At 53.3% G+C, this 23878-nt stretch overlaps 2 protein-coding genes across 2 annotated transcripts; both read left to right on the top strand.

Moving 5' to 3' along the window:
• The first annotated feature begins 8094 nt into the window (after positions 1 to 8094).
• Positions 8095 to 11417, top strand: LOC128120779 (mucin-3A-like). Its single transcript, XM_052754988.1, has 2 exons — positions 8095 to 8372; positions 9456 to 11417. The coding sequence occupies exons 1-2, from the start codon at positions 8095 to 8097 to the stop codon at positions 11296 to 11298; spliced, it is 2121 nt and encodes a 706-aa protein (XP_052610948.1). The 3' UTR covers positions 11299 to 11417.
• Positions 11418 to 14626: 3209 nt separating this feature from the next.
• Positions 14627 to 22790, top strand: LOC128120274 (mucin-3B-like). Its single transcript, XM_052754059.1, has 6 exons — positions 14627 to 14907; positions 15021 to 15209; positions 17737 to 17852; positions 17965 to 18023; positions 20170 to 20340; positions 21336 to 22790. The coding sequence occupies exons 1-6, from the start codon at positions 14814 to 14816 to the stop codon at positions 21511 to 21513; spliced, it is 807 nt and encodes a 268-aa protein (XP_052610019.1). The 5' UTR covers positions 14627 to 14813; the 3' UTR covers positions 21514 to 22790.
• The last annotated feature ends 1088 nt before the right edge of the window (positions 22791 to 23878 follow it).

Raw genomic sequence — 23878 nt, 5'->3', positions numbered from 1 at the left:
CTTCTAGGAAAGTGGCTTTGACCTGTTGGTTAAACAGACTCTAGGGGTATGTTAGGGACAGGGGAGCTGGTGCCGTGGGTAAAAACGGCACTTGCCACCAGACCTGACAACCTGAGTTCGATCCTTGGGACCACGTGGTGGAAGGCGAGAGCTGGCTTCCGAAGGTTGCCCTCTGCCCTCCTCACACATGCGGGTGCATTGTCTCCCAAGTTTCTGGATCAGTGGTGAGGTGGGGCATCTCGGAGGGGAAAGGTAGAGGAAGCTGCTGCTTACTTCATGGTGAGGTGGGGAAGAGGAGGAGGTTGGGGTTGCCTTTGTGGGCGTGCCCCCGTACCTCAAAGACCTCCCACTAAGACTCAACTTGTGCATTAGTTACCTCTGCGCCACCGTGACAAAAATAGATGACGTAAGCCTTCACCTCCCAAGATGACATCTGTGCCACATACCTGGTGTCACCTCCCAAGATGACATCTGTGTCACACACCTGGTGTCACCTCCCAAGATGACATCTGTGTCACACACCTGGTGTCACCTCCCAAGATGACATCTGTGTCACACACCTGGTGTCACCTCCCAAGATGACATCTGTGTCACACACCTGGTGTCACCTCCAAGATGACATCTGTGTCACACACCTGGTGTCACCTCCCAAGATGACATCTGTGTCACACACCTGGTGTCACCCCCAAGATGACATCTGTGTCACACACCTGGTGTCACCCCCAAGATGACATCTGTGTCACACACCTGATGTCACCTCCCAAGATGACATCTGTGTCACACACCTGGTGTCACCCCCCAAGATGACATCTGTGTCACACACCTGGTGTCACCTCCCAAATGACATCTGTGTCACACACCTGATGTCACCTCCCAAGATGACATCTGTGCCACACACCTGGTGTCACCTCCCAAATGACATCTGTGTCACACGCCTGGTGTCACCTCCCAAATGACATCTGTGCCACACATCTGGTGTCACCCCCCAAGATGACATCTGTGTCACACACCTGGTGTTACCCCCAAGATGACATCTGTGCCACACACCTGGTGTCACCTCCCAAGATGACATCTGTGTCACACACCTGGTGTCACCCCCCAAGATGACATGTCTCACACACTTGGTGTTTGTACCTTTTCTTTCTGATTTGAGCATGGTAGTCCATAGTGTGACTATTCCATGGTTTCCTGGTGACACTCTCCCTCCCTCCCTCCCTCCCTCCCTCCCTCCCTCCCTCCCTCCCTCCCTCTTGAAGGGCAAGCACATCACACAATCACTGAGTCACACACCCAGAAGCACTCATGTCTTTCTGGGTGGCGATGACCCAGCTTGGGTTGCTACCAGTTTTCACTGAAGGGCAACCTGTGGGAATGCTTGCCCGAAGAGAGAAGAGGGTGGGTGGGTGGAGGTTGTGGGGTAGGGAATCAGTGTGTGTGTGTGTGTATCCGAGTATATGTATGCATGTGCACCGCATTCATGCAGGAGCCCTCAGAAGTCAGAGGAGGGTGATGTACCCACCGGAACTGAAGTCACAGAAGGCTGTGAGCCAGCGGTGGAGGTGTTGGGAACTGAACTGGGGCCCTCAGGAGCAGTACAGACTCTCAATTGCTCAGCCATTTCCCAGCCTCTCATCCAAAAACGGTGATCGATGGACTGGGGCTATGGCTCAGTGGTAAAGTGCTTGCAGGAGTTCAGGAAGCCCCACGTTTGATCCTCAATGCCACCCAAATTTAAAAAAAGGACACCATCAAAATACCTTCTGCTTTTACTTTTTGGAATGTATTCTTTCACAGTTTCACGTGTGTGTAATATGATCTATGTAATGTACTTGGATCATATTTCATCCATTGTCCTCTCACCCAGCCCTTCTCCCCCCAAAGCCTTCCTACTTTCGTATGCGTCTTTTTTTAAAATTGTATTTGTGTGTGTGTGTGTATGTGTGTGCAGTGGGGATGGAGGTCAAAGGTCAACTCTTAGGAGTCACCTCTCTCCTACCATTTGGGTCCCGGAGACTGAACTCAGGTCACCAGGCTTGGTGACAAGCACCTCTTTCTGAGGGGTCATCTAGCCAGCCCCACTCCTCTGCATGGAATTAGGGTTGCCTGCATGGGCAGAGGTGTGGGTTATCTGCTTGGACAAGGACAATTTACCAGTGTAGTGGGAGCTGGCCTTGAACTTCTGATCTCCCCCACCAGGAGGAGATCTTAGGCTTCTGTTGCTAAGATAAAATAACGTGACCAAAAGCAACTTGGGGAGGAAAGGGCTTGTTTCAGCTTGTAATTCCCGTGTCACACTTTGTCGCTGAGGGAAGTCAGGACCGGAACTCAAGGCAGGAACCTGGAGGCAGGAGCTGAGCGCTGTCTGTCCTGGAGCTCGCTCTGTAGCCCAGGCTGGCCTCGAACTCACAGAGATCCGCCTGCCTCTGCCTCCCGAGTGCCGGGATTAAAGGCGTGCGCCACCACTGCCCGGCTTTTTTTCTGCTTTCTTATAACACTCAGGACCACCAGCCCAGGGGTGGTACCACCCATAGTGGGCTGCCCCCACCCCCATCAATTATCAATTAAGAAAATGCCCACAGGCTTGCCTACTGGTCAAGCAAACGTTTCGTTGTTTGTTTGTTTTCTTTTTTCCCCCCTCAGTTGAGATTCCGTGTTATCTGAAGTGTCTAGTGTCAAGTTCACCAAAACCAACCCGCATGCAGTTCTGAGTGCTGGGATGACAGGCGGGCACCGTGACACCTGGCTCCTAATCATCGAGGTCATTTCTTCTGCTGTTTTCCTCCTCTTCCCAGCCCCCTCCTCCTTCATGTCTGTCTGTCCGTCTGTCTGGGGCGCGCTTTGCTCAGTCACTCTCCGCCTTATTTTTCCATCAGGCGGCTCTCGCTGTGGAGCTCTCACCCTGGTTAGACTAGCCGGCCAGTGCGCCTTTAGAATCTGCCGCCCCAGTCCTGGGGTTACAGACGCTTGCACTGCCACGCCTAGGGGCGCTGAGGATTTGAACTCTGGTCCCCACCACTGCCCAACAAGCGCTTTGCTGGGGGAGCCATCTCCGGAGCCCCACAAACCAGCTTCTTAAGCGACAACTCGTGTCCATCTCCTTCAACACTAAACCTGCGCTTTGGTTTGTTTCCATGGCTGTTGGTCTTTCCTTTCCTGGGACCCCGTCCAGCTCTTCCGACAGAGAAAAGACTTGAGGTTGAATTCCACGACGTTCCCCAGTGGAGTCACAGCCCCGGTGGCTGTGAGGGTGGAGAGAGGGCAGAGGGGGGCTTGAAGCGAAGCGGAAGGGCTGACTCCACGCGGAGGCTTTGTTCTTGTGTATACTCCGCGGGAGGCAGGGGAGGCCGGCAGCGTCCTGGGAAAGGATGGAGCCAGGGGAACAGGCCAGGGGTGGGGCTCTCCCACCCGGCCCCAAATAGGCATGTCCTGGCTTCCTGTCCCCTCCCTTCCTACAGCACTGAGGGCCCGGTAGCGGGAGGCTGCGGAGCTCAAAGGTGAGATTGCTCCGTTTTCAGCCAGGCAGGGCAGAAAAACAGTCCACTGTGCGGGGCCCGGGAGCCGTGGCTCACACTGTCCTCACGGCCCTCGTCGGCGCTGGACCCGGTTCTGCTCCCGGCCGGCTGTGCCCATGCTGCTGCTCAGCCTCTGGCTCCTCAGGGCCTCCCCCGGGGAAGCAGGTGAGGGGGAGCTGCAGGGATGGAGCCAGGGGCTGGGAGACCCTCGGGGCTCCCGCGCAGCGAGGATGCCGAGGCTGGCTGGGAGGGAGGCGCACAGCGCAGGCCGCGAGGGGTCCCTCCGGTCCCTCTGGTTGGAGAGGCCAGAGCCGCGGGGTTCTGGCGCTCGGGTCTGCATCCCCGAGGGCGGCAGCTGGGCTGGGACTGCAGCTTGGACTCTGTTTGCTGTCTCTTGGGCAGCGGCCACCACTCCTCGGCGTCCCCCAGCCTCCGTGCCTCTTTCGGGGGGGGAGGGATTCTTCTTCCTTGTCGGCTCATCATCATCATCATCACCGCCACCTTCTCCATCGTCTTCCTCTCCTCCCTCCTTCCCCTCTCTTCTTGCTCCTGCTTCCCTCTCCTCCCGCCTCTCCTCTCTTCTCCTCCCGCCTCTCCTCTCTTCTCCTCCCTTTCCTCTTCACTCTCTCCTCCTCTCTCCCCTCCCCACTCTCCCTCTGCCGCCCACCTCATCGGGGAACCGGGAAGCTGCTTGGCTGCACTCCGGGCTCTCCCAGGCTGGGAGGCACAGTGGATATCAGGGCACAGTGCTTAGCCAGTGTGCAGGAGGCTCCCAGGCTGGATCTCCAGCACCCCTCCTCCTAAACAAACAGACAAACACAAAGGGAGTGGCCCCAAGACTCCCCGGTGTGGGGCCCCCCCTCAGGACCCACAGTCGCCGCCTCCTCTCTTCTTTCTGCCCAACTGCAGAGCACCCCAACTTAGACCCCCTCACTTCCCTGCAGGCCAAAGACTTGGCCGAGAAGGACCCAGCCTGCAGGCCTCATTCCCCGCCCCCATCCTCCCTCGACCCCCAACAGCTAGGCTGAGAAGTGACCTCAGTCCTCAGGAAGAGCATGTCCGGGGAGGGGGGGAGGGTCCTTTGTGCAGAGGTACTAAAGACCGGCTGCCCGAGGTGGGGGTGCTTCATGCTCGCCCCACTATGGGGCTGATCTGATGTCTGGTGCCGCCATATGTAAAATGTGCGGTGAGTGGAAGGGACCAGGCTAGGAGGGGTGGGACATACCTGTCAGTCATCTAGCACTTGTGAGGTGGTACATACCCGTCCTTCCAGCACTTGTGAGGCGGGACACACCCGGCCTCCTAGCGCTCATGAGGCTGAGGCACCAAGGCCGGGATGCCTGAGCTATGCTGGCTGGCTTCATCAGGGAGAGAGTAAACATGTGGAGAGAGGGGAGAGGAAGCTACGGGTCAGTGAGATGGCTCAGCATGTAAGGATGCTGGCTGCCAGACCTGACAATCTGAATTCCGTTCCCAAGAGGAGAGACCAGACACCCAAAAGTTGTCCTCTGACTCCCACACTTGCGCTGTGGTTCACGCACCCCTCCCTATAAATTAAAAAAGAAAGAGGAATTTGTTTTGATGCACTAACTAATCCAGTAGCCAGGACAGAGCCACTACATAAAATGTGCATCCCTCCCACCCCGTGTGTGTGTGTGTGTGTGTGTGTGTGTGTGTGTGTGTGACAGACACAGGCATATGCATGGGGTGCCCAGAGAAGCCAGAGGAGGACACTTGAATGGCTGCCCTTTGTGGATGCCGGGACCCAGACTCGCCATGTCCGGAAGAGCGGCGAGCACTCTTGCACACTGGGCCCTCTCTGGCCCCCGAGATGGGTGTTTCTATGGTCAACGCTGATCCCCAAGCCCTAAGGTCGCCACAACCCATGCTTATCTGCTTGGACACCTTGTTCTGGACGCTTCCTCCTCTTCCAGGTCCCTTCCCGTCTCCACGTGGTCCTCTCTGTCCATCCCTCAGTCTCAGCAGACTGTGACCTCCAGTCTCCTCCTCTCCTTCGGTGTTCCATCCCCAGCTCTCCCCTCTTGAGCTCTGGTTCCTGTTTCTGTGGTGTGCGTCATCTCCCAGACCAGCTCTGGAGGTCTACAGGGAAAGGGCAGGGCTTGGCTAAAAGATGGACTCCAAAATCCAAGAGGACTGGAAGACGAGACAACAGGAGGAGAGGAAGGGCTCAGGGAAGGGAAGATGGGATGTGGGTAAGGAGAGAGGGGAGCCCGTCTGTGGAATGTGGCTTATTTGGTAGAGTGCTCGCCTAGCATGCACGAACCCCTCAGAACTACATAAAACCTGGTATGATTGATCACACCTGAGGTAGAGGTAGGAGAATTAGTATTTCAAGTTCATCTTGGCCTGCGTAGTGAGCTGGGGGCCAATCTGGCCTTCAGGAGACTTTCTACATTTTATTTTGTTTGTTGAGACAGGGTCTCTCTGTGTAGCCTTGACTGTCCTAAAACTAGCTCTGTAGACCAGGCTGGCCTCGAACTCACAGAGATCCACCTGGCTCTGCCTCCCAAGGGCTGGTGCGCCACAATTGCCCAGCAAGACCCTGTTTCAAAAAAGCAAGGGGCTGGAGAGATGACTCAGTAGGGAAGGACACTCACTTTTCAGGCCTGAGGACCCGAGTTTGGAAACTCAGTACTCATGTAGAAGGCTGGGAGCAGCTGTGTGTGCCTGTAACCCAGCAGTGGGGCAGAGGCAGGCGGCTCTGAGGATTTGCGGGTAACAAGCCAGTGCAGCTAAAACATGAGCGTCCAGTTCAGTGAGAGACCCTGCTCAAGACAGTAAGGTAGGAGGCAGCAGAGGAAGACGCCCAGTGTCCTGCTCTGGTCTTTGCATGCACACACCTGCACACTCACGTGCACACACAACACACATACACACACACACCATATGCACATAACACACACAAAACATACAAACATATACACATAACACACACAAACCACACACACGTTACACACAAAAAATTCACATGACACACATAGATCACATACACATAATATACACACACAAACCATATACACATAACACATGTATAACACACACAAACTGTATATGCATAGCACACACACAACATGCAAATCACATACACATCACACACACAACACATACACACAAACCACACACACATAGCACATACAAAAACCACATACCCACAACACACACATACACAAGCCATATTACAAAACACAGTCATGAACCACATACACATAACACACACAGACCACATACACATACAGATAGACTTCATACACACAACATCTTCTTCCACCAGAAAAAGACAGGAAGGAGAAAGGAAGGAGGAAGGAAGGAAGGAGGAAGGAAGGAGGAAGGAAGGAAGGAGGAAGGAAGGAGGAAGGAAGGAGGAAGGAAGGAGGAAGGAAGGAGGAAGGAAGGAAGGAGGAAGGAAGGAAGGAAGGAAGGAAGGAAGGAGGAAGGAAGGAAGGAGGAAGGAAGGAGGAAGGAAGGAAGGAGGAAGGAAGGAAGGAGGAAGGAAGGAAGGAAGAAGGAAGGAAGGAAGGAAGGAGGAAGGAAGGAGGAAGGAAGGAGGAAGGAAGGAAGGAAGGAGGAAGGAAGGAAGGAAGAAGGAAGGAAGGAAGGAAGGAGGAAGGAATAAAGGAAGGAGGAAGGAAGGAAGGAGGAAGGAAGGAAGGAGGAAGGAAGGAGGAAGGAAGGAGGAAGGAAGGAAGGAAGAAGGAAGGAAGGAGGAAGGAAGGAAGGAGGAAGGAGGAAGGAAGGAGGAAGGAAGGAAGGAGGAAGGAGGAAGGAAGAAGGAAGGAAGGAGGAAGGAAGGAGGAAGGAAGGAGGAAGGAAGGAGGGAAGGAAGGAAGGAGGAAGGAAGGAGGGAAGGTAGCAGGGAAGGAAGGAAGGAGGAAGGAAGGAGGAAGGAGGAAGGAGGAAGGAAGGAGGGAAGGAAGGAAGGAGGAAGGAAGGAGGGAAGGTAGCAGGGAAGGAAGGAAGGAGGAAGGAAGAAGGAAGGAAGGAGGGAAGGAGGAAGGAAGGAAGGAGGAAGGAGGAAGGAAGGAGGGAAGGAGGAAGGAGGAAGGAAGGAAGGAAGGAAGGAAGGAAGGAGGGAAGGAGGAAGGAAGGAGGAAGGAGGAAGGAAGGAAGGAGGAACGAAAGGACTTGGACACTCAGTAACCAGTAAGGAATTGAGGACTTCTCACCCCACTGCCCCCTAAACAGACTCCTGTAGGAGAGGCACATCCTGTTCTTTGTGACATGGGTGTGGGAGGTGAGGATCCCCCATGGCATGTGACGGTGACAGAATGACCAAAGAGTTCGCCACAGGTTCCTCTGTTCTGCCGACACAGGAACTCCATCCACGGCCACAGCCACCTCTAGCTCACACTCGCCTGGTGTGGAGGCAGCCCACACTGCTCTCGACAGTCCTCTGTGTGCTGGAGGTGTACCTCAGGGGCTTCTCAGTCCCCACCAGCCCCCTTATGCAGCTCCTGACAGCGGAGAACACACACCCAGGACTGCCCACATACCCAGTAGCTCTAAGTCCATTTACGAGTCACTTCTCAGATCCCCAATCAGTCCTGACACCGTGACAGCCCCGATGTCCAAGCTTGTCATCAAGGTGGAGACCAGTCCTCCCACTCTCTTGGTCTACATGCCCACCACCGAGTGCATCCCCCGCTCTGGCTTCATCATCATCACCACCACCCACCCCACCCCCACCTGTGCAGCCATGACCCATGTGCCCCTCACCAACTCTTATACCACCTCTCCTAAGATTGACAAGCCAGTGACAACCGTCACCTCTGGTAGGAAAGTGACCTCATCCATGATCTCTGCTTCCACTGTTGCCAATGTGGGGGACACAACCACAGAAATGTCCCCACCTTTTTCCTCTGTCTCAACCATACACACAACCCAAGATACCCTGACCTCTTCTATCACAGAAACCACAGACATGATCACCATAGCCCCGACAGGTGTACGTGCAACACTGTCCCTCACTCCGGGAGTGACTTATCTGTCTGCTACGGGTCCTTCCCCAATTCCTCCAAAAACCTCCTTAACAACAGTAACTGATAACATTGCCCCACCCGGCACCAGTGCCTTGACCACCACAGGCATTACTACCAAACCACTTCCTACTGCAAGTAGTTCTCTCCAAACAGAAACTTCCTCCACCCATTCCCCGGGCTCCGCCGACACATCAACACCTTTTGCTTCTGTTGCTAAGGAAACAACCACTCATGCAGGTGACAATAATGAACTCTGGGGAAATCACACCTATGAGTGACACTCCCAGAGAAACTGTCAGCACAGCATCTTCCCACCCAACCATGTCACCCACCGGCAGGGGGATGGTTTCGACGTCTGACATAATGGCTTCCTCAATGACCGCCAGAATTCTAACGTCACTACCAAGTGCGGTTCTGCCTCCTAAACCTTCTGATATTGACTCCACCTCTAGAACGCCCACACCTGGGATGATCTCGACGTCCACTCCCCCAGGTCTTGGGATGACTTCCCAAAGCACACACACACCATCCGCACATGGTCCCGACATCTCTACCACAATGTCAGCAGCCCCTAGCCGCATGCCTGCAGGCGCAACTGGTTTCCTGCCCATGACGACGAGTCTCAGGCCAGCAAAAACAGCTTCTTCTAGTCTGTCAGCACCAAGTGGGACACTCATGTCTGAAACCCTGTCACCTAGTAAAGGCATCCACACCTTTAGGAGCACAAGTCTGACCACGTCATCTATGGGTGACACCGTCCCATGGGGCACCATGACAGACACCACCTCAACCCATAAAGCTTCTGGTACGTCAGCAACACACACCAATTCCATCGCGTCGTACCCCACCACGAAGAACAGTGGTGCACTTACTAAGGAATCTCATCCCACAACTTCCAGTATGGTGACTACCCTTCCAAATACTGAAGGTACTGGAAATCCTGCAGGTGCCCTAGAGACAAGTATTCCAGTCACATCTTCACTCTCCTCCTCCGTATTCACCAGCAGTGCTGGTTCCTCACAGATGGACAGTGTGCCATCGGCTCCAACCATCACCCCTACGCTCCATACGACAGCAGAGTCCACCCCAGCACCCACAACCACCACCACACTCACAGCTCCCCCACATCTGCAGAGCCACCTCCTCCTCCTTCAGCAGTGACTGCAGCAGGCCAGTCCCCCTCCCCCACCTCTGCGGCCACATTTACTGGAGACACCACACTGAATCCCACCACAGACCTTCCTACGGATTCTCTCCTGACGGAAATCACCACAACTCCTCTGATCCCTTCTTCGGGTGCCCCCACAGATGCGTGGCTTTCTGGGGTATCCAGCATCTCCCCTCCCATGAGCACCTCTGTGTTGACATCACTCATAAGCAGGATTCTTTCCTCTACATCTGCCCCAAGCACGCAGTCTGTCACCCCTGGCATGATACACACCACCCCTTTATCTACCTTAACGACGACAGCACTTCCGGCTACCGATGCCACATCTACAGTGGTGTCTCATGCCAACTCTCCCAGCTTTCCAAGTACCGCTGTTGGAGACTTCACATCAGATATCACCTCTCCTACAGCCACCACACATGCACTGATGCCTGACCCCTCCGTCACGCCCACCTGGACCTCTTGGCCCACCTCAGAAACAGCCGGATCTGCTGCCACACACTTGGTCACCACAGCTCCCCTGGCGTCTTCTCCCAGCAGCCCTAGCCTCACAACAGCCTCAGACACTTACTCCACTCGCAGAGCACCCACAGCCGCTACCTCCTCACATCCCGACAGCCCTGGTGCTATGGAGACACTCCTGTCTACAACGCTGTCTTCTTCTGGTGCAGGCCCCTCCACAGTTGCAGCCACAGCTCTCTATTTCTCATCTACAGGCACCAGTGGCTCCTCCGCTACGGCAGTCACCACCTCCACCCCTGCAGATTCCAGTATGTCCACCACCCACACCACTAGGACCCCATCTTCCCTTTTCGTCAATAACACAGAAGGAACAACGCCGATGAGTACACCCCATACCACCACCCCACGTGTAGCAGCTACTTCTACAAACACTGGAAACACCCAAACACGGTCTCTTGCTGTCACCGTTCCTGCCACAACTACACCCCCCACCTCAGTGGCTGATGTCAGTTCTGGGAACACCGAAAGTACACCTTCAGCTCCGAGCATCCCTCAGACACTCCACATGACAGCTGAGTCCACCCCAACACCCACCAGCACCACATCGACAGAAACACCGTTAACTACCGCCACCCTGATTCCTACCACAGACCTTCCCACAGAATCTCTCAGCACAGAAACCACAGCCACTTCCCAGATCACGTCGACAGTCACACCCTCAGATCCACTGACTTTTGGGACAGCAAGCATCTATCCACCGGTGAGCACCCAAGTGTTGGCTTCACCCACCACTACTGCTTTCTCCTCTGTGTCTATCTCCAGCTCGCAGCCAATCACCACTGACGTCACACACACGGCCCCCCTTAGCCACCTTGGAGACCACATTCCCAACTACCAAAGCCTTGTCTACAGGTACCTCTCAGGCTGCCCTCTTCGGTTCTTTCACCAATGCCGTGACATTGTTGCCATCAGGGAGCTCCTCTCCTTCCTCCATCACAGACACACTGGCCCCTGCCACGTCTGTCGTTTCCACCTGGCCTTCATTACCCACCTCAGAAGCAGTCAGGACTTCTACCACACCCTTAGTCACCATGGCTGCCCAGACCCCATCTCTCATCACTCACAGCTCCACAGCCTCCAGCATCTACTCCACAGATAGGCTCTCCACAACGCCTACCACTTCTGGTGTGACGGACACGATTACACCCACAGCCCTGGCTTCACCCACTATGGACGTCTCTACCACACCAGTTACAGCTCTCCACACCTCTCCTACGAGCAACACTGTCCCGCTGGTCACAACAGACATCACCGCAACCCATGAAGGTGGTTCTGTTAGGTCACCAACCCACTCCACTCTCTTCCCATCTTTCTCCAGGCTCCAGAACTCAGAAACAATGGCATTTGTCCCTACAAGTCATGCCACACCCAGTAGGTCAGCTACACTCTCAATCACCCGCAACGATTCCAGTCCCTTTGCCACAAGCCTTCCAGTCACACCTGCTTCTTCCTCGTCCACCTCTGCCAGGAGGACTGGGACCATCCAGACAGCTGGTGAACCCTCAGCTCCAACCTTTCCCCATTCTCCCCACACAGCAGCTGAATCCGCCCCAGCACCCACGACCACCCACCCATTCACAACAACCACGTCCACAGAGCCACCCTCTGCTACCGCAGGGACCATTGTGACGTCCACTGGAGAAGCCACAACAACTTCCACCACAGACCTTTCCACACCACCTCCGATGTCAGAAATGGCAACCACGGCCTCCACCAGCTCTTCATTTGCCCCCTTAGATACCTTGACTTCTGGGAGGCTCACTACCTCTCCTTCACGAACCACCCATGCGCTGCCTTCACACACAAGTGGGGTCCCGTCCTCAACATTTGTCCCAAGCACACAGCCTGTCACTCCTGGCAGCGCAGACACTCCCCCATCATCTGCTCTGGCGTCAACACCGCCAGCTCCCGAGGCTGCATCTCTAACCTCATCTCTAGTCTCTTTTCCCAGCTCTCCAACCAGGCCAGTTACAGAGTCCGCGCTCCGTTTCACATCTCCTGCCCCCAGCACAGACACGTCTTCCGCTGACACCTCCTCGACCACCGGGTCCTCTCCGCTCACTTCTGAAACAGACAAGACAGCTGCCGCACACATGGTCACCTTGGCTCCTCTGACCCCCTCCCTCAGACCTCCCATCATCACAGCCTCAGAGAGCGACTTGACCCACAGAGCGTCTGCCTCCTCCTTACATCCCGAGCTCACACCCACAGCCTCCTCCTCACCTAGCACACACTGCCACACCACCACAGCCACGGCTCTCACCCCCTCACCCCCGGGAAACACTGAGCACACTGTGGCGGGAGGCACCTCTACCCACACTGTCTCCAGCTCTCCGCCAACCCGCACCGCTTCCAGCCCTCTTTCCTCCGTCATCCAGAACACAGAAACGCCACGTGTCAGCACACGCCATGCCATTGCCACCATCAGGACCGCTAACCCCTCAAGTGCAGGAAGCCCCGCCACGAGGATTCCAGCTACATCTGCATCCCCCTCATCCATCTCTGCCAGCAGTGCGGGCATCACACGGCTGGGCAGTGTGCCGTCAGCTCCAGTCACCAACCCCACACTCCACACAACGGCGGAGTCCACCCCAACACTCACTACCACCACCACACTCACAGCCCCCACATCTCCAGAGCCACCCCCTCCTACTTCCGCCGTGACTGGAGCAGGTCAGCCCCCCTCCCCCACCCCTGCTGCTGCCACATCCACGGGAGAAAGCACAGTGAATCCTGCCGCAGGCCTTCCTACAGAATCACTCATGACAGGCATGACCGTGACTTCCCCAACCACGTCTTTGGTCACTACTACGGGCCCACTCACATTTGGGATATCCATGAGCTCCATGGGATATCATGTGACCTCCAGTGTGTTGACCTCACGCACGAGTAGGGCCCTGTCCTCTATGTCTGTCTCAGGTTCACAACCAGATACCCCTGTACAGTCTACCTTGGTGACCTCACTTCCAAGCACTAACGCAGCATCTACAGCTACACCCCAGGTCACCTCCCCGAGTCCTCCCACCACATACTCTATGTCAGACAGCACCACTCTTGTCTCTGTCACCGACACATCGACCCCCACCGCCTTCCTGACATCAACCCGGCCATCTCCACTCATCTCAGGCACAGCTATGACAGCCACCACAGACGTGATCACCACAGTCACCCCGACTCCCTCTAGAACCCCTACGACCTCTTCCAAGTCAAACATGCACTCCACTGACAGAATATCTACAGCTACCGTCTCCTCACATCCTACAACTCCTGGTAACCTGGGGACACTGACATCTATGACCTCACCTTTTCCTAGTGAAGGAATCCCTACCATTGCCGTTACAAGTCTCTCCTCCTCATCTACAGGCAACAGTGATACGTCTACCATGGCAGCTACCACCTCAACCTATACAAGTTCTAGTATATTACCAACCCACACCAATACTATCCCATCCTCCTCCGTCATCCAGGACACAGGGATTTCACTTCTCAGCACAGCCCACTCCATTACCCCCATCGTGACAACTACCGTCACAGCTTCTGGGAACACCCCATCAGGTTCCCTTGGGATGAGTACGTCAGTTTCACCTGAAATCTCATTGTCAGAGTCGACTTCTAAATTTGCCTCTGACTCGGGAACCAAAACCTCTCCTGTTCCTACCAGCATTTCTCCTACAAGTACCAATTCCCTGTTCCCTTCTTTTCAAACTCAAAGTCCATCACCAAACTCCGGTCCTATCTTGTCAGCATCCCATGTGCTCACGACAAGCACTGGCTGGTCCATTCTTAAGACTCTCATGTCCACCTCCACTTTGCTAACTACACTTACCTCCCAGAACAGAATCTCTCCCCAGGGGAAGTACTTCTCCAAATGCAGTGGTCATTGCTTTTGGTACCTTGATCTCTTTGACACCCACAATAATGATGTCGACTCCTCTGTCTTTCCCTGCTACTAGTCCAACGCAAAGTACGACTACTAAATCTCCTACGTTCTCCCCTAGTTTCAGTACAGAAGGTCGAGTCCCCTCTGTAGTAACATCCTTTCCTCCTTCTTCGACTACCAGAACTTCTCCAACCACCTCATCACCGACCACAGCTCACACTGAATCAACCCCCTTCTCTTATATCTCTCTTCCTTCCACTACACCCTGTCCAGAAACCATCACCATCACAATAGTCCCTACCTCTCCGCTGGCGCCATGTGTTGACATCAATCCAAGTCTCATGTGACATCTGCTCCCACTACCCCATTCTCAGTCATTCCCTCTACCACTGAAATGGTCACCTTTTCCAGTTCTACCAGCCAAAGGTCATTTCTCCCTACCTATACGGACACTTCTTCCGTGACTCCAGAAATGGAGCCCTCAAACATCATCACTGATGCTCCTAGGTCAACGGTCACGAGGACCATAGACACAGGCACAGGTTTGACCAGCACCTCAGTGTCCACTAGGGACCATTGGTTGAGCGCCACCTCAACCATCACCCCAAATATGCCCGGTTCCATCAGTGTTCCTCCAACCCCGCAACCAAGCAACAGCCTTCCAACTACCTTCAAGCAAGGTGATCTACCCCATTCCATCTACCGCAAAGAGCCCAGAGACATCAGTGACCACCATGAAGTCTCCTACCGCCCTTACATCACCGTCATCAAGACCAACTCCAACCACTACTCAGATGACTACAGCAGCAAGCTTGACCACCACCCCAGGTTAGACCTCTCACCTCATGTTTTGTTTTTTTCTATACCTTCCTTTTTAACTCAGTTCTGTGTCACCAAGGTCTGGTTCTAGTTAGAGTTCTCATCTTACCCATATTTCCCAGGCATTTGTGAAAATGGCGGCACCTGGGACCAGGACCAGTGCGTTTGTGTTCCTGGTTTCTCTGGAGACCGCTGTCAAGTTCCGGATACCAGATGCCGGAACGGGGGCTCATGGGATGGCGTCAAGTGTCTCTGCCCCAGTACCTTCTATGGGTCTCTCTGCGAGTCTCCAGTGGAGCAGTTAGAAATAGGTGAGTTGCCGGGGCCGTGGGCTCCATCCTTCCTCCTTCCAGAAGGCGCTTATGCACTCTGCTCCCCGTCTTCTTCCATTGCTGACCTCTCTCCCACAAACTCTGCCATCCCATGCTCCTCTTCACCCTTAACCTCCAGTTGACTGCAGCCTTCTTTTTGTCCTCTTCTCCAGACCTTACTAGTTTCTTTCTTTCTTTCTTCCTTCCTTCCTTCCTTCCTTCCTTTCTTTCTTTCTTTCTTTCTTTCTTTCTTTCTTTCTTTCTTTCTTTCTTTCTTTCTTTCTTTCTTTCTTTCTTTCTTTCTTTCTTCCTTTCTTTTCTCTCTCTCTCTCTCTCTCTCTCTCTCTCTCTCTCTCCTTTTCTTTCTTTTTTTGGGGGAGGATTTGAGATGGTTTCTTTGTGTAGTTTTGGTGCCTGTCCTGGATCTCGCTTTGTAGACCAGGCTGGCCTTTAACTCACAGAGATCCCCCTGACTCTGCCTCCCGAGTGCTGGGATTAAAGGCGTGCGCCACCGCCCGGCAACCTTACTAGTTTCTGATGGTTGCGGTCATGAATGACCATAGAGCTAGTGGCTGTAACACAGTTCTGTGGATTACAAGGCTCCATTGGTTGTGTCTTTCACTGTGGTGCTCAAATCCCTGACGAAAGCAACTGTTTTTGGAGATAGGGTCTTGTTTTGTAGCCCTGGCTAGTTTGGAACTCACTCTGTAGACCGGGCTGTCCTAAAACTCACAGAGACTCCCCCTGCCTCTGTCTCTGAGTGCTGGGATTACAGACGTGCACCATCATGACTGAGATAAAAACAATTTAAGGGAGAAAGGGTTGGTGGTGGCTCCCGGTTTGAAGGGACACAGTCCACCATGTCAGGGAAGTCATGGCGGCAGGAGCGTGAGGCAGCTGGTCATATGGCATCCACAGTCAGGGAGCAGAGAGAGAGATGGATGCTTGCTTCTTTTTATTCAGGCCAAGATCGCAGACCTCAGGATAGCCCCACCCACATTTAAGGTGGGTCTTCTCACCTCACTTATCCAACCCAGGGACTCCCTCACAGATGTGCCCAGAGGTTTGTCTTCATGGTGACTCTGGAGCCTGTCAAGCTGACCACAGCGATCTACCATTGCAAAATCAGATGTGGGCAGAGCATGCTGGTACACGTGTCGAATCCCAGCACCCGGGAGGCAAAGACAGGTGGATCTCTGTGAGTTTGAAACATGTCTGGTCTACGTGGCAAGTTCCAGGCCATCCAGGGCTACAGAGTGAGACCCTGACTCAAAAGCAAAACAAAGCAAAAACAAAAATTAGAAATAAAACGAATTAGTAAAGGTTTAATCTTTATTATTTTTAATTATGTGTATGCCTGTGTGTAGCTGGAGATTTTCTCTCTGGGTCCTGCCAAGCCCGGCAGTCCCACAGCTCACTTATAAAATAAACACACAGATGCTTATATTATTTAAACTGTTTGACCTAATGGTTCAGGCTTCTTGTTATCTAGTTTTTCTATCTTAAATTAACTCATTTCTATTAATCTATATCTTGCCATGTGGCTTGTGGCTTACCAGTACTTTACATCCTGCTTCTGATCGCGGTGACTGGAAGCGTCTCTCGGCCTCAGCCTTCCACTTCCCAAAAATTCTCCTCCCTCTTTGTCCCGCCTACACTTCCAGCCTGGCTACTGGCCAATCAGCGTTTTATTTATCAATCAATCACCCACAGCACCTGTGAGCATGAGTACAGGTGACACAGAGGTCAGAGATATTAGATGCCCCCTGACCTGGAGTTACAGGGAGTTGTCAGGTGTCTGACATGGGTGCTGGGAACTGAACTGGAGTCCTCTGGGAGAGAAGGACACACTCGGAACCACTGAGCCCCCTCTCTACCTCTCAAAGCAGTTTGAACATCCTGACACAGAACATCTGTGTCATATTTCCGTATTCAGATGATATATTCGTGTGTTCCTTCTTAGGATTAAGGTGGAAACATCTTTTTGTTTTGTTTTGTTTTTTTGTTTTTCGACACAGGGTTTCTCTGTGTTGCTTTGCGCCTTTCCTGGAACTCGCTCTGTAGCCCAGGCTGGCCTCAAACTCACAGAGATCCGCCTGACTCTGCCTCCTGAGTGCTGGGATTAAAGGCGTGCGCCACCACCGCCCGGCTAGGTGGAAACATCTTAAGGAACTATTATTATTCCGCCTGCTCTGTGGGGAAAATGGAGGAGTTATAGGCCAGTCCATGTGAAGTTGGCCTTCTTCCTTTCACCTCTGATAAAAACATACCAGAATTAATTGATTTATTCTCTTTCTAATGGTAACTGAGCACAGGACCTCTCCGGGGGATTCTAGGCAGGTGCTCTACCACTGACCCACACCCCAGATATTATTCCAGAATTCCTTCTCCTTTCCGGGTACTCCTCCGTTAAGTCTTTGGGAATGATGGAGAAAGACAGAGAAGCCTATAGATGAGAGAGTTGGGGTAGTGATGGCAGACAAGGGCAGATGATGGAGTAATCACAGCTAGGTATCCCATGATACAGACACAGTGGAGACCGAAGTGGGCATGGAGGTATCCGTGGACCAGGAATTCTCTCAAGACCTCAAAGACAACACTTCCAAGGCCTACAGAGATTTCAGCAATGCCTTCCAGGGCCAGGTGAGCAGGGAGGAGGGAGCTTAATGATCCTTCCCTGGACCTGGGCATGGGCCCCTGGGTATTCTCAGGCCCACAGGTTCAGACATAATCCCAGAGACCATCAACATTTCAGATGCAGAAGATTTACCAGACTGTCCAAGGTTTCCAGGGTGTGCGGATCCTGTCCCTGAGGTAGGAGTCCCTCTGGGGCTGTGGAGAGATTGTGGGGTAGAGGGAATGGAGACGCCACCCCTCCCTTTTGGAACCATTAGCCACCACAAAGAGGCAGAGGGAGTCTTCAAGGGGGTTCCATGAGAGGGACTTTCACAATGATTTCAGGGCGTCATTTCTTTGCAGGGGAATGGTACCCTTTTCAAGAACAACTGCATGAGACTTGCAGAGGTGGGGTTGTTGACTTAGTCTCTGTTTGCCTGGTACCAGCTCTGTCTGTGGGAAGTAAGGAGGGAGGAGAGGAAGGAGAAAGAGATAGAACACACACACACACACACACACACACACACACACACACACACACACACACGGCACACACATACACACACACGGTTTGGTTTTGTGATATCTTTAAAAAAACTTATTTTATGTGTATGAATGTTTGCTGGCATGTAAGTCTGTGAACCACCTATGTGCCAGAAGTCACAAGAGGGTATTAGGGACTGGAATTACAGATGGTGGTGAGCTACCCTGTGAGTGCTGGGAACAGAATCCAGGTCCTCTGGAAAAGCCAGTGCCCTTAACCACTGAGCCATCTCTCCAGCCCCTAGTTTGGTGATACTTTGATACAACATGAAGAGCATGCTATTCCTATTCATTCCTTCCCTGCTTCCCAGGCTGAGAGCCCTCGTCTAAAAAGAATGCAATGGGACTGGGGGAAATGCTCAGTCAGGAAAGTGAACGTGTTTGTCTCCAAGGCGTGAAGACCCTAGTTTAGATTCCCAGAAATCACGTAAAAGGCTGGACTTGGGGCTGGGGGGATGGTTCAGTGGGTAAGAGTGTTTTGCTGTGCAGCCAGGAAGACATGAGTTCAAATCCCAGCACTGGTGAAAAAAGTGGGACATGGGCATGCATGTCTGTAAACCCAGGGGTGGAGGATGCAGGGACAGGAGCGTTGCTGAGGACTCGTTGACTGCTGTCAGTGAGAACAGAGCTTTTCCCAGGGGAATAATACAGAGTGACCGAGCACGACACCAGGTGCGATCCTTTGGACTCCGAGCATGGGCAGGTACCCACACACGTGCACACACACCACAAACACACACAGACAGAAGTTGATGGCGATGATGGTGATGATTCATGATGAGGAGGATGATAATTGATGATTGATGATGATGGTGGTGATAATTGATGATGATGAAGATTGATGATGATGATGGTGATGATGATGAGGATGAGGATGATTGATGATGGTGGTGGTGATAATTGATGATGATGATGATTGATGAAGATTGATGATGATTGATGATGAAGATTGATGATGATAATTGATGATGATGATTGATGAGGATGAGGATGAGGATGATTGATGATGGTGGTGGTGGTGATGATGATAATTGATAATTGATGATGATGGTGGTGATAATTGATGACGATGATTGATGATGATGATGGTGATGAAGATTGATGATGATGATTGATGATGATGAAGATTGATGATGATGATGATTGATGATGATGATGGTGATGATGATTGATGATGAGGATGAAGATTGATGATGATGATTGATGATGGTGGTGGTGATAATTGATGATGATGATGATTGATGATGATGATGATGATGATGATGATGATTGATGATGATGATTGATGATGATGATGATGATTGATGATGATGATGATTGATGATGATGATTGATGATGATGAGGATGATTGATGATGATGATGATTGATGATGATGAAGATTGATGATGAAGATTGATGATGGTGAATGACGACAAGTCAATCTCTGGAAGCTCACAGGCCCTATATGAACTATATGGTGACATTCTAGGCTAATGAAAGTCTCTGTCTCAAAATCAAACAAGCAAACAAACAAAATCCAGTGGAAGGCACCTGAGGACCAATGTCCAAGGTTGTCCCCTGACCTATATACACATAGGACCCTTGCATACCAGTGCATGCACGCGCGCGCACACACACACACACACACACACACACAGCCACAACCAAGGCCAGAGGGCCAGGGTTACTTCCCTGCCACCTTGGAAAAACCCGCCCCAGCGCCCCCCCTCCCCCGCCTCACTCCCGGTCACTAAAGCCAGGTTACTGAGTGGAAAAAGAGGAACCCCGTTTCTGTCGTCCCCCCTTGCCTTCCTCCCCAGCCGCCTGTCACTGAACTGCCCCGCGGGCTACGAGGACTTCCGCTTTCCCCTGGTGGAGCCGAACAGGCTCCGCTGCGTCACCAGCTGCACACCTGCAGCGGATGTCACCACCGACCGCCACCGGGGACAGTGTTTCTGCAGAAGGACCGTCCAACAGGCCACGCCCATCCGGTAGGCCACGCCCACTCACACCCACACTCACACCCACACACACCCACACACCCCTCCACACACCCCCACACACACCCCCACCCCCCCACACACCCACACCCCTCCACACACACACACACACACACACCCCACACACCCACACCCCCCCACACCCCCCACACACACCCCTACACACCCATACACACACCCACACACACCCCCACACCCCCCACACACCCACACCCCACACCCCCCCACACACCCCCCACACACCCACACACACCCCACACACACCCCCCACACACCCCACACCCCCCCACACACCCCCCCCACACCCACACCCCCCCCCCACACACACACCCACACACACCCACACACACCCACACACCCTCCCACACACACCCACACACCCCACACACACCCCCACACACACCCACACACCCCACACACACCCACACACACCCCACACCCCCCCACACCCCCCCCACACCCACACACACCCACACACACACACACACACACACACACACACACCCCACACACACACACCCACACACACCCACACACACTCCCACACCCTCCCACACACACCCACACACCCCACACACACCCCCACACACACCCGGCTCCCAGTGTTCTTGGGCAAAAAAACCCCAACCAAACCAAACCCTGTTTTTTGACCCCGTCCTTCTCCTCCTTTGACTAAACTCACTCGGAGAACACATCTAGGCTCTCCACTCCGGTGTGGTGGGCAACTCAGTGTTATCAGTGCCTCAGTTTCCCATCTGTGAAATGGGGGTGACGCACTCACACCTTTACCCTGAAAGTTTGCACAGTCACGGTGAACTTCACGTGTATTTGGCAGATATTTTGGGCCCTTGTCCCCCTCCCATCGCTCCCCCGGGTTCTCACCTCATCTCCTCCCGTCTCAGGTGACAGAGTCGCTGTGTCCCCGACCGGCTCTGACCTTCTGACCTCTGACCTCTGACCTTCTGACCTTCGCCCCCCCCCCCCAGGGCCAGGATTCCGGAGCTCACTGCTGCCGGGGCTCGAACCCAGGACGTTTGGGGAGCCGGGCGGGAGGCTGAGCTTCCTCCCCGTCCACAGCTCTTGTGTTTGCACTCCATCCATGTGCTAATGTTTATCCTTCACCTTGCACCTGTGCACACCGAACTCACACCTGTGGACACCTGAACTCACACCTGTGCACACCTGAACTCTCACCTGTGGACACCTGAACTCACACCTGTGGACACCTGAACTCACACCTGTGGACACTCAAACTCACACCTGTGGACACCGAACTCACACCTGTGGACACCTGAACTCACACCTGTGGACACCTGAACTCACACCTGTAGACACCTGAACTCACACCTGTGGACACCTGAACTCACACCTGTAGACACCTGAACTAACACCTGTGCACACCCGAACTCACACCTGTGGACACCCGAATTCACACCTGTGGACACCTGAACTCACACCTGTGGACACCCGAACTCACACCTGTGGACACCCGAACTCACACCTGTGGACACCTGAACTCACACCTGTAGACACCTGAACTAACACCTGTGCACACCCGAACTCACACCTGTGGACACCCGAATTCACACCTGTGGACACCTGAACTCACACCTGTGGACACCTGAACTCACACCTGTGGACACTGAACTCACACCTGTAGACACCTGAACTCACACCTGTAGACACCTGAACTCACACCTGTGGACACCTGAACTCACACCTGTGGACACCTGAACTCACACCCGTGGACACCTGAACTCACACCTGTAGACACCTGAACTCACACCTGTGGACACCTGAACTCACACCTGTGGACACCTGAACTCACACCTGTGGACACCTGAACTCACACCTGTAGACACCCGAACTCACACCTGTGGACACCTGAATTCACACTTGTGGACACCAGAACTCTCACCTGTAGACACCTGAACTCACACCTGTAGACACCCGAACTCACACCTGTGGACATTTGAACTCACACCTGTGGATACCCGAACTCACACCTGTGGACACCTGAACTCACACCTATGGACACTCGAACTCACATCTGTGGACACCGAACTCACACCTGTGGACACTCAAACTCACACCTGTGGACACTGAACTCACACCTGTGGACACCTGAACTCACACCTGTGGACATTGAACTCACACCTGTGGACACTGAACTCACACCTGTGGGCACCTGAACTCACACCTGTGGACTCCTGAACTCACACCTGTGGACACCTGAACTCACATCTGTAGACACCTGAACTCACACCTGTAGACACCTGAACTCACACCTGTGGACACCTGAACTCACATCTGTAGACACCTGAACTCACACCTGTAGACACCTGAACTCACAAATGTAGACACCTGAACTCACACCTGTGGACACCAAACTCACACCTGTGGACACTGAACTCACACCTGTGGACACCTGAACTCACACCTGTGGACACCTGAACTCACACCTGTGGACACCTGAACTCACACCTGTGGACACCTGAACTCACTCACACCTGTGGACACCTGAACTCACACCTGTGGACACCTGAACTCACACCTGTGGACACCCGAACTCACACCTGTGGACACTCAAACTCACACCTGTGGACACTGAACTCACACCTGTAGACACCTGAACTCACACCTGTGGACACCTGAACTCACACCTGTGGACACCTGAACTCACACCTGTGGACACCCGAACTCACACCTATGGACACCTGAACTCACACCTGTGGACACCCGAACTCACACCTGTAGAGTCCTGAACTCACACCTGTAGACACCTGAACTCACACCTGTGGACACCCGAACTCACACCTGTGGACACCTGAACTCACACCTGTAGACACCTGAACTCACACCTGTAGACACCTGAACTCTCACCTGTGGACACCTGAATTCACACCTGTGGACACCTGAACTCACACCTGTGCACACCTGAACTCTCACCTGTGGACACCTGAACTCACACCTGTGGACACCTGAACTCACACCTGTGCACACCTGAACTCACACCTGTGCACACCTGAACTCTCACCTGTGGACACCTGAACTCACACCTGTGGACACCTGAACTCACACCTGTAGACACCTGAACTCACACCTGTGGACACCCGAACTCACACCTGTGGACACCGAACTCACACCTGTGGACACCTGAACTCACATCTGTAGACACCTGAACTCACACCTGTGGACACCTGAACTCACACCTGTGGACACCTGAACTCACACCTGTAGACACCTGAACTCACACCTGTGGACACCTGAACTCACACCTGTGGACACCTGAACTCACACCTGTGGACACCTGAACTCACACCTGTGGACACCAAACTCACACCTGTGGACACTGAACTCACACCTGTGGACATTTGAACTCACACCTGTGGATACCCGAACTCACACCTGTAGACACCCAAAATCACACCTGTGGACACCGAACTCACACCTGTAGACACCTGAACTCACACCTGTAGACAGTCTAAGCTCACACTCATAGACACTTGAACTCACACCTGTGGACACC

This window comes from Peromyscus californicus, unplaced genomic scaffold (assembly GCF_007827085.1).
Source record: "Peromyscus californicus insignis strain IS unplaced genomic scaffold, ASM782708v3 Scaffold_2__1_contigs__length_46816999, whole genome shotgun sequence".
Taxonomy (NCBI): domain Eukaryota; kingdom Metazoa; phylum Chordata; class Mammalia; order Rodentia; family Cricetidae; genus Peromyscus; species Peromyscus californicus.
This window is presented reverse-complemented; position numbering and strand designations above follow the sequence as displayed.